The sequence below is a fragment of the Didymosphaeria variabile genome (genome assembly GCF_027946475.1).
Source record: "Didymosphaeria variabile strain IMI 356815 chromosome Unknown scaffold_2, whole genome shotgun sequence".
Taxonomy (NCBI): domain Eukaryota; kingdom Fungi; phylum Ascomycota; class Dothideomycetes; order Pleosporales; family Didymosphaeriaceae; genus Didymosphaeria; species Didymosphaeria variabile.
In genome coordinates this window covers 4312004-4322262 of record NW_026611621.1, presented here as the reverse complement: position 1 = coordinate 4322262, position 10259 = coordinate 4312004, and the positions used below count along the sequence as shown (strand labels likewise).

Below are 10259 nucleotides of genomic sequence, written 5' to 3'. Positions count from 1 at the left end.
TGGGAATTAGGACGTGGTAGTTCCAAGGCGAAATCCTCCGTCTTAGGCTGGCACCACCCGAAGTGATAGTGTTTCCACCATTCACATTGGTCAACGCTAACAGCATTTCTCCATGAATACCGAGATTTCGGGGGGCAAGCCACAAACGGCGACCCACCTGGTCCCTATTGTGTACCTGGGCGAGACTGTAGACATCGTGAGTTCAACTATATGTAGTGGCTGTCTGCCCGCCACAGCTTGTTGTTCCTTCAGTCTATCTTCAGGTCCTCGATCATTCGTTCTCCTTCTAGTTCTTTCGCATTTGCTTGCTGGCAAGATGAAGTCTTATATCGTTGCGTCCCTCCTTGGACTTGCTGCTACGGTGAAGGGTTATGCTGATCCTATGGCGTGCAGCGGTGTCTGCAACAATGCTCATGACCCTGCACTCATCCGTCGTGACTCCGATGGGAGGTACTACCGTTTCTCTACCGGAGGCAAGATCGCCATCCACAGTGCGCAGACGATCAATGGGCCGTGGACATACCTTCACGCTGCTATTCCCGCTGGCTCGAAGATCAACTTGGCTGGGAAGGATGACCTCTGGGTATGTGTTTTCTCCTCTAAACCCAGTTCAACCTTCTTCACATGGATTCCAGACTGATTAGGACATGATAGGCCCCCGATGTGAGCAAATTCGGCGACACCTACTACCTCTTCTACTCCGTCTCCTCCTTCGGTTCGCAAAACTCCGCCATCGGCGTCGCCAGCTCCAGCGACCTCGATACCTGGACTGACCACGGCGCCACGGGCATCAGCTCAAAGTCCGGCTCCGCCTACAACGCCATCGACGGCGCCGCCTACTATGACGGCGCCAACATGGTCATGTCCTTCGGCTCCTTCTGGGGCGACATATACAGCGTCAAGATGAACAACCCTCCCTTGACCGTCGCCTCAGGTGCTAGTTCTACCCGCATCGCGTACAAGCCATCCGGTTCGCACGCCCAGGAAGGCGCCTTCATCGCGAAGAACGGAAACTACCACTACCTCTTTTTCTCGGTCGGGCAGTGCTGCGGCTTTGATACGAGCAAGCCCGCCGCCGGAGGCGAGTACAAGATCCAGGTGTGCCGATCCACCTCAGCTACAGGTGGCTTTGTCGACAAGGCTGGCGTTTCTTGCACAAACGGTGGTGGAACTACTGTGCTCGAGTCTCACGGATGGGTGTATGGGCCTGGTGGACAGGGTGTGTACTATGATCCTAGCCTTGGGCCGGTGCTGTACTACCACTATGTTGATACCCGCATTGGGTACGCTGATGGACAGAAGAAGTTTGGTATCAACAAGATTGACTTCTCGAGTGGTTGGCCCGTTGTATAAGGAGTGGTTGAGGTGGCCAAGGTGCTGGCAACTGGAGGTATTTAGTTCGTGTATATAGTTACTCTTATATTGCTTGTCATTTTATCAATCGATCCGTGAGCTCCACGGTGAGCCGGACATTATCGGACATCTTCTTCTCGTGCGAATGATGCGTGACTAATGCTGAGACGAATTTATTCGTGAGTCCACCTTTTTGAAGGGAGCGAGAATCCTGTAGGCTTGACTGAGACATGTGAGGACCTACGTATGTTGTGCAGAACAGGATAGAGACAAGTAAGACGCTGAATGTGCAGATGCCTGGGATCCTGGTGACCTTTACGGATGTCGACTGATGTCGTCCTTCAAAACAATGACGAGATATCCTCGTGCATATATCCTTATGAAGCGTGACGAGCTAGGCCGGAAGATGTGCGCGATGGGTATATAGCGTGAGGAGAGTGAATTGAACACGCGCGCTAACCATAACGGCGGTGGATTCTCGGTAGCGGTTGCCAAGCACAAGAACTTCGGCGTCGACCTCCTACACCACAGCGCCGGCATCAGCAATTGTATCCCCCCCCCACACCGACATCCATCATGAGCTCCCTCCGCATTGCTCGCGCCGCCCTTCGCGCGCGGCCCCAAGCCATTGCCCGCCCCGTCATGCGCAGAGGCTACGCCGACGTCGCCTCCGACAAGATCAAGCTCTCCCTAGCTCTTCCGCACCAGGTACGCACGACCAGCAACCGCGTCCATTGAGGCGCCGTGTTCTGTGCAATTGGGCGCTACAGCCACTTGATGAAAGCTAACAACTATGTGCAATAGTCTATCTACAAGTCGCAGGATGTGTACGTCTCCGCCAGCCCGACCGAACCCTCACCTCGAAGCGAATACTAACGGATTCACAATGCAGCGTCCAGGTTAACCTCCCCGCGGAGACCGGTGAGATGGGTGTCCTGGCCAACCACGTCCCTTCGATCGAGCAATTGAAGCCCGGACTTGTTGAGATCATCGAGGAGAGCGGCGGCAGCAAGCAATTCTTCCTTTCTGGCGGGTTCGCCACCGTCCAGCCCGACTCGCAGCTCAGCATCAATGCCGTCGAGGGATACGCATTGGAGGACTTCAGCGCAGAGGTACACAGCGTCCGCGGCTGGTAGTAGATGATACACTGACAGGTTGCCAGGCTGTCCGAAACCAGATTGCAGAGGCTCAGAAGATCGCCAGCGGAAGCGGCAGCGAGCAGGACATTGCTGAGGCTAAGATTGAGCTCGAGGTGAGTTCTACTGCATACACTAAACCAGATGCATAATTCCATGCGTCAGAAAGCACTGCTAACAGTCACGCTAGGTCCTCGAGAGCCTGCAGGCGGCTCTGAAGTAATTGTGTAAATAGTGTGCTTTCCTCCGGCATTTCATTGCGTGACGTTGTACACTAGCAGGCGCGGGAGGTGCCTTCCACAGTGCTTTCCACGTGCGGCCAAAATATAGAAGGTGCTCGAGATAGCAAAACACTTCCCTGGGTCATCTTCGCTTCCTCTTACACACCCGGTTGAGTGCACTCAATCAAACCGTTCACGTCTTACCTCTATTCCTAATTTCTTTTACTTGTTTCCGTCATTCTACATTCCTACGTGCTCTTCTATCACAAGACGTCAACGCTACAGCTGCATTCACTTGCATCTCACGCGTCCAGTGTAAGTCTTCCATCCTATCCTCCGCACCACATGCGACGTGGCACTGGCCTGTCTGCACCAAGCTCGGCTCCTCCTTCGACAAATACCGGGCTTCGTAGCCAGTCTGCGACTCAAGAGAAGCGTCCTGTAGACGAGCTGTCTGCGCGGACGCCACGGGGTACTATCGAGCAATTACAACCCTCACTTCAACGGACTTTGGAGTCTCAGCCTCAGCCACTTCCACCACCCAACAATCTCTCCGCCCCTCAGACGACTCCTTCGAGGCCGAAGTCGCCATTGTACTTGACGGGCAAGAACCCCTATGGCAGAATCTTGGACAATGTCGAGCATCCCTACAGAGAGCGAAGAGCGCCAGAGTCGGGTCCACCCTCACAGCTCGGAAGCAACATGGGCGGACGCCCAAGAACATCTGGTTCTTTCAGATTCGTCACACGCCCTACCCCTCCGCCAGCGCCTGAGCGAAAAGTCTCTGTTGATGGCACTCCAAGGCCATCTTCTCTCCCTCCAGCACGACCGCCACAAAAGGCAGTATCTGTCAAGGATGCGAAGAGCCTTTTCGAGACAAAAGCCTCGGAATCTCGAAAGGCTCCTCCTTTTCCGTCTGCAAGAACCGCCACCATTGCCAAGGACGCCTCCACCGACTCCGGGATCAAGCAGCAACCGCACAAGGCCGGCCCTGTCATGCGGTCTACCGGTAGCAGTGAGGAAGCACGTCCTGCGAAGGAAAGGCCGACAAGACGGGAAATTTCTAGCGCTACCTTGCCTATCCCAAGACCACAGACAGAGGCTGCCGAGCGAAGACAGTCAGCTCAGCGTACCAATCCGTTCACTCGAGCGAAGGCGGACGAAGTCAGACCAAGGCTCGTCATGAGGACCGCCACTGGATTTGACGATGGCGAAAGACCAGTTCGTCGACGAAGTTCGCCTAAGCGTTCTGCAAAAGTCGCAGAGTGGTCCAATTCAAAATCTCTCTATGCCGCAGAAACGTCAGCCTCGGCTCGCAGGAGGTCTACAAGTGTGTCCACAGAACCAAAACCACAGGCAAAGCCGCTGAGGGGTGTTCAGCGCTCAATTGTACAGCGAAACCGGTTTGACGATCTCTCGGCGGGTACTCGTAGTACAAGAGCAAGTTCTGCATATCCAGAGCACCCACTCGCCTCTGATGAAACAGTGAGGCGCCGTTCGAACCGGAAGTCGTCCACTGCTGAGTCCCAAAAAGCTAGCCCATCAACCGATCCAAAGAGGACCGGACAAGCCCAGCTGTCACGGACTGGTAACGCTGTTCGAAGGTTTGCAAGCCAATTCGACCGCGGAATCGCAGGCAAAGACCAGCAAAGGGACTCACGACAAAGCCCATTCACTGAGCGACAGTCTCATAGCGCAACCTGGACCAAGAGGAGCAGGCGTTAGGAATCTCGCAGTGCCCCAATAGATCAGGAAAGTGATGCTGACGAGTCCGTGCGACGACCTAGGCGGGGATCGAACATGTCTGAACTCGAGAATCTAGACAACGATTTCGAGACATATGTTCACAACTTTGGCGAACCCCAACCGACGGTCGAGAAGCTTGAGGACATTGCTGCGAAAAGTCTTAGCCACGACGGTTCCAGCTCCGGTCATAGCCTCACAGAACGAACAACTACTCAGGCCGCTAATCCAAGTGCACATGTCGGTGTAGAGGAGGGCTACTACTCCATTGAAGTCCCCGACCACGTTGACTGGCGAGGTGGATACGGCCGACGCAAGACTCAGGACTTCGGGTTTCCCGGAGCGCGCATCAAGCCTGGCTCAACATTCATGGCTTACAAGAAACCACTTCAGGACCGTAATAATTGGATCAAGCGCGCTTGCGGTCACTTCTCGACTATATCGGCAATCGAGCCTCGCGAAGAAGCTGCAAGAAAGCCGTGTAGCCAGTGTCGTGCCGCAGCACCCCCACTACCTATGACGCCGAAGCACCATCACTCAAGGAGGCGAGCCGCAAGCGACTCCTCTACCGGCAGCGCACAAAGCTTCAGGAAGGACAGCAGGTGCCGTCGGCAGCATCATTCGGCGTGCGTCTCTGGTGACAAACGTGGAGACACCTTTACTCAAGATTTGGGATACGCCATCGACTCTATCCTCGGAGAGCATCAGAATACTCTGCAGAAAATCATCAACAATATCAAGATTAGCCGACCGAACCTTGCACAACATCGACAAGTCTCGGAAGACCCTGTAAACTGCTCCAATCCTGGTGGTCCTTGTACCGAAACTTGCCACATCATTTGCCAGTGTCCTGTATGCAACCAGGTCTGTCACCCTTGCCGGTCTGTATGTCAACCAGTTCAGCAGGTCTGCGATTAGCAACCGCCCTGCCCGCAAATATCGCCCAGGGCTGCTGAGAAGCTCAATGTCGGAGCGCCGGGCCAGCTGGGTCCTAACATGAATGATGCGCTGCCATGGCTACTTGACAGCGTAAAATCTGGTCCAGAACTTGTAAACCTAGTCAACTCTGCTGCCGACGATCTGGGTATAGATCTTGATCTAAAGTACACTGCGGAAGACGATGCCAAGTTTGAGGCAGCGCCGGTCGAGTGCTCACCCGAATGCTCACCCGAACGCTCACCAGAACCCTCCACTATGTCAAGGCACAGCTCGGTGGTAGAGCCTGTGGTCGAAAAGTTTGATGAAGAAGAGTTTCATGCACCGGACTTGCGGACGGCGACTATTTTAGAGTCGGAGAAAACGCAAGAGACCGAAGACGCGTGGCTACAGAAGGCCCGTAAACAATTGACCCAGCTTTCTGAAACGCGGAGTCAACTCATGGATGAGCTCGATGTAATCGCCGACGATCTTGGTATTCATCTTGATGATCGTCGTCGATCCTCGACATTCATCGACCCCGTCGAGCGTGCGCTTAGCAAAGTGAATAACAATCTTTTCAGAAAGTCGACTCGCCTTCGGAACAAGTCCGTTGATTTCGTTATCGAAAAAGTACCGAGGATGATCGACCAGGGAGTCAACGAGAGGCGATTGAGCAAGGTTCTTACTCGCATCTCAACGCAGTCTCGGCGAATGTCGATCATCTTACAAGGCCGGCTAGAGGTTGAAGCCATACCGCTAGAAAAAATTCAAGCATGGCTTGAGTGCGCACAAAACGAGCTGCCCGCTGCTATCGACTGTATCACTGCCGTCATGGAGTCCTTACCGGTGGTTGACCTTGCGCCAAGACTTGAGACCGAGGCAGTTGAAGCTTCTAGAGACGCAGAAGAGCAACCAGAAGTTGTGGTTAACGTGGCTACGCAACGTCAGACCGATCATCTCCGGGAGGTTGAAGAGCAGTCGCAATATGCCGTTGACTTTTCACCGGAGCTTAGGAGCGAGGAAGTGGAGTATCGTGAAGAGCGACCAGAATCTCCCATAAGTCTTGCACTAGAACCAGATATCTCTGAGATTGAAGAAACTGCTCAGGCTGAAGAACAGCCGATCTATGCATTCGACATCGTGACTGGACTTGGGACGCCGGAACTTGAGCCGGAGCTTGATTACTTCCAACCTCCAGTTGTCCACGAAATGACGGCTAGGCGATCGATTGAGCAATACCCAAGCCCAGAGCCCGAGCCGGAAATTGATTACCAAGCACGAATCGTTCGCAACGTGACAATAAAGCAATGTACTGAGTCAACGCCCGAATTGGAGGTTGATGATTTTCGAGTCCCAGTAGTTTTGATAACGAGGCGGGCCGCTGGGCTGGAAAGAAAAGCAACTTATATACCAACCACGGCGCTTGAAAACAAAGAAGTCCCCTCACCACAACGGGCTGCAACTTCGAGAAGGATCCTGGAACAGCAACTGACCCCGTCGCCGGAAGAGCTAATGGAAGAACGAGTTGCAACCCGTCAACCAAATGAATTGGAAACGGAACAAGCACCACCGGAGGAGGAGGAGGAGGAGGAGGAGGAGGAGCCATTATCACGACGAGCCTCAACCGCCATCTCGCGGCAGAGCACATATGACCAACCGACTGAGGTCGAAAGGAAGGCAACACGAGTACCCAGCGAGCGAGCACCTCCGGTAGAGGAGGAACTTGTTGAACGACTCGCGACTGGCATATCATGTAAGGGCCCGCCTGATCGACCACCTGCTGGCCTAATCCAAAAGAACGTGGAGCCGGAATTAGGAGCAGATCGAATCTCTTCTCCTTCCACACAATCCTCTGTGCTCAATGAGCCGTTGGCTGTTTTAGATGTCTACCACGGCCATCCGGCTCCATCAATTCTGGACTCACCTCAAGAACCAATTCGCGCTCCAGCCCGCAACGAAAGGATCCGTTCTCGACGTCAGCTTACCGTTGGAGATGTCCCGCTTGATGAGAAAACAGTGAGGATTCAAGATGAGCCTACAGCATTCTACACACCTCCTGCAATTTGTTCAAGACAGCCAAGTATTTCCACACCCGAACGGCAGCCAACAGCACCTCCACATGAGGCTGAGCACGCTCCGAACGAGACTCTAGCCGCACCAGTGATTCGCATTGCGGAACGACGCACAGTTCTTGCTGAAGAAATCCTAGACCAGGAGTCTGGTAGGCTTGATAGGCCTCTTACTGCCGAGTTGTCTCGACATCCGCAGTCATTTGAACCTCCATTAGAACGCGTAGCAACTGCTGTGCCTAGAAAACAGCGAAACACAATCCCTCGTGTGCTGGCTGTGTCTGTAGAGAAGCAAAGGAAACCTAGTTCAGCGGCTCCAGGGATCTTTGCCCCTCCCACTCAGTATGCACCGAAGAAGATGACGCCCACTGCTCGCAAAGGCAAGTCCAAGATACCCGTCTACGGTGTTAACCTCCCACCAGATCAACAACGACCTCCAGCCCCTGAATATCCAGTACGAGATACTCCAACGTGGACCAAGCCAGACACGCACACACCGCCTCCTAAGCCCAAAGAGGAGCCGCCGACTAAGTCAAAACCAGGCTTTTTTAGGTTCGGCAGCAAACCCAAAGCTGACCCTCGGCCGGTTTCGCGTGTTCAGCGTGAGTACTCACCTGAACCACCAGCACAAAGGGACCGTGAGCCAGTCCAACCCTTTCGATCCGCGGCACCAGGATCGACACCAGGATATCCTGGGGGAACGCTACAAAGGCCAAAAGGGAATAAAACCGCACCTGAACGAGATCCCATCTCCCCTGCCCGAAATGTGGCTCCACCCGTCCCTGTCTACTCCCCTCCTCGTCGAAGAGACGATCTTCTTCCCCAACAAACAACAACCTCCGCTAGGAAGGACGACTACTACCTCAGACTCCCACCTCTGCTTCCTTCACGACGAGGCTCCTGTTCTAGACCAGGATCAGCGCATGTTCGAGGAGATGTCTGCTCTCAGCCTCCACCCGCTCCAGCTAGAAGACATGTCTACTCGCAACCTCCTCCAGGACCAGTTCTACGAGACTTCTACCAACCACCTTCTCCATCAGCGCTTGTTAGACGAAAGAGCTATGCAAAACCTCCATCACCCCGACACGAGTCTCCTCCGCCAGTTTACAGGCAGCGTCCTTCCCGGCAGGACTACGCCCCTCGCAACGAAGTTAATGCGCGACCCCTTCGTAGCCAAGCGCCGAAATTCCTTCGCTATCAACCTCAAACGCAACAACACCTTCGTGACAAAGAGAAGGCCGCTTCTAGGCGTGAAGCGCCTCCACATGTTCGTCGGGCGTCGACTGACAAACAACCCACTCGCCCGCTATCAGTTCCGCAAGAGGCGACTAAGCCAGAGCCTGTCCGCCAGGACGCCCGACGTGGCCGGACAAGGAGCAGGACGTTAGAAATGTTGGTTCAAAAAGCTCCTTCGACGCAAAGCGGCAATATCGGGCGCCAGCCATCCAGCTCGGCAACGCGAGGCAGTCAGGCACCGCAGGCAGAGGAGTGTTCGCAAGAAAACTTCGGACCTGCCGTCTCCGAATTCGATCCCAGAGAAGGAGACGGTGATCTTGGACTCAGACAAATTACGGACGGTACCACTGAAGAGAGCAGTAGACCCTCCATCAAGAAGAAAGCTTATACAGAGCGAAACGCTACCGCCAGAACCACTCCCCCGCGCGCGAGTACCTTTTCAGCCCTCGATGCAGCGAGACGAATCTCTGCAGCGGGTCATGCCCTCAAGCTCAACCCCGATGATGCGCTCCTCAAACCGCTCTCACCAGTTGAGGCAGCAAGAACGATCTCGGCAGCGGGACACCGCATCAAATCACGATCAAGTCGAAGCCCAGAGGGCTTTCGATCGGGCTCCACAACGGTGCGAGCGGGTACCTCAAGGGCAGGAACCCCTAGGACGGGAACTTTACGAGGGCAATCGAAGGGAAGTTCAGTCGCGCCGACAGCGGAAAAGTTCTCGAGAGCGACAATTGGTGGACACGTCTCGCGAAGAGCGTCCGCGGTCGGGGAAGAGGCGAGAAAGACGCGAAAGATTACAGGTAGACATCCGTCAACAGCGCACGGCGCAAGATCACCAAGAACACAACAGAGCAGGTGGCGAAGCGCAAGTGATGCAACGAGAGCAATGGGTTTCTCAGGATCCTCCGTCGGTGGTACCACGCGCGGTCCGTCAGGACCGGGAAACCCCCTCAGTGAGGCTTCATCGGCAAGGGTCACCCCAAAGTCGTTCTCACGAGACGGAGGTCCCGAACAGTACGTCCAGAAAATCCGAACAATATCTGAGGCAGTAATGGATTCCCCACGAACGCCAATACAACAGCACCGTGGACCAAGCGTTCTCTCGCGAGAGACCTCCAGAGCAGACGTACCGCGCAGTCAATCATCAGTCCGGTCATTACCCGTACCAGAGCCGGCAGCAGCGGATGATTCATGGCTACAGCCCCCAGAGCAGCAGCGTGCTGACGCCAAGCGAAGACAGATCTTCCTCGCAGCGAGCCCGGCCCCATGGACAGATTCGCCAACAAGACAGAAGAGCTTTTGGGGACGAAGAAATAAGTCGGAGTCGCCGCCGCCGCGAGACAGGAAGAATGCAGGAGCTGGGGATGAGCCACGAGGATATGCTCGAGATGGGTCGACTGGTGGAACTGGACAGACAGGGGAGGATGGTGGAGGCCAGCGAAAGGGATACGGGGAGAAGGAGAAGGTTGGAGCGAATGTTGCGGCGGGGCAGGGGATGGGTCTAGGGTTGCGAAGAAGACTGTTCGAAAAGTGGGCGTGATTGCGTGAAGATGGGGTGCGTTGCCATTGGTCCTGGGATGGTG

At 54.7% G+C, this 10259-nt stretch overlaps 4 protein-coding genes across 4 annotated transcripts; all 4 read left to right on the top strand.

The window, feature by feature from the left end:
• Positions 1-316: 316 nt before the first annotated feature.
• N0V89_003145 (uncharacterized protein) lies at positions 317-1353 on the top strand (the record flags this gene model as incomplete). The annotated part of the gene is made up of 2 exons (XM_056211947.1): positions 317-583; positions 655-1353. 2 exons carry the CDS (start codon positions 317-319, stop codon positions 1351-1353), a joined length of 966 nt encoding a protein of 321 aa, XP_056075420.1.
• Positions 1354-1929: 576 nt separating this feature from the next.
• Positions 1930-2712, top strand: ATP16 (delta subunit of the central stalk of mitochondrial F1F0 ATP synthase, atp16; the record flags this gene model as incomplete). The annotated part of the gene is made up of 5 exons (XM_056211946.1): positions 1930-2061; positions 2158-2180; positions 2246-2465; positions 2516-2605; positions 2680-2712. The coding sequence occupies 5 exons, from the start codon at positions 1930-1932 to the stop codon at positions 2710-2712; spliced, it is 498 nt and encodes a 165-aa protein (XP_056075419.1).
• A 343-nt stretch (positions 2713-3055) lies between these two features.
• N0V89_003143 (uncharacterized protein) lies at positions 3056-4435 on the top strand (the record flags this gene model as incomplete). Its single annotated transcript, XM_056211945.1, has 1 exon — positions 3056-4435. The coding sequence occupies one exon, from the start codon at positions 3056-3058 to the stop codon at positions 4433-4435; it is 1380 nt and encodes a 459-aa protein (XP_056075418.1).
• Positions 4436-4510: 75 nt separating this feature from the next.
• N0V89_003142 (uncharacterized protein) lies at positions 4511-10216 on the top strand (the record flags this gene model as incomplete). The annotated part of the gene is made up of 2 exons (XM_056211944.1): positions 4511-5242; positions 5372-10216. The coding sequence occupies 2 exons, from the start codon at positions 4511-4513 to the stop codon at positions 10214-10216; spliced, it is 5577 nt and encodes a 1858-aa protein (XP_056075417.1).
• Between the last annotated feature and the right edge of the window lie 43 nt (positions 10217-10259).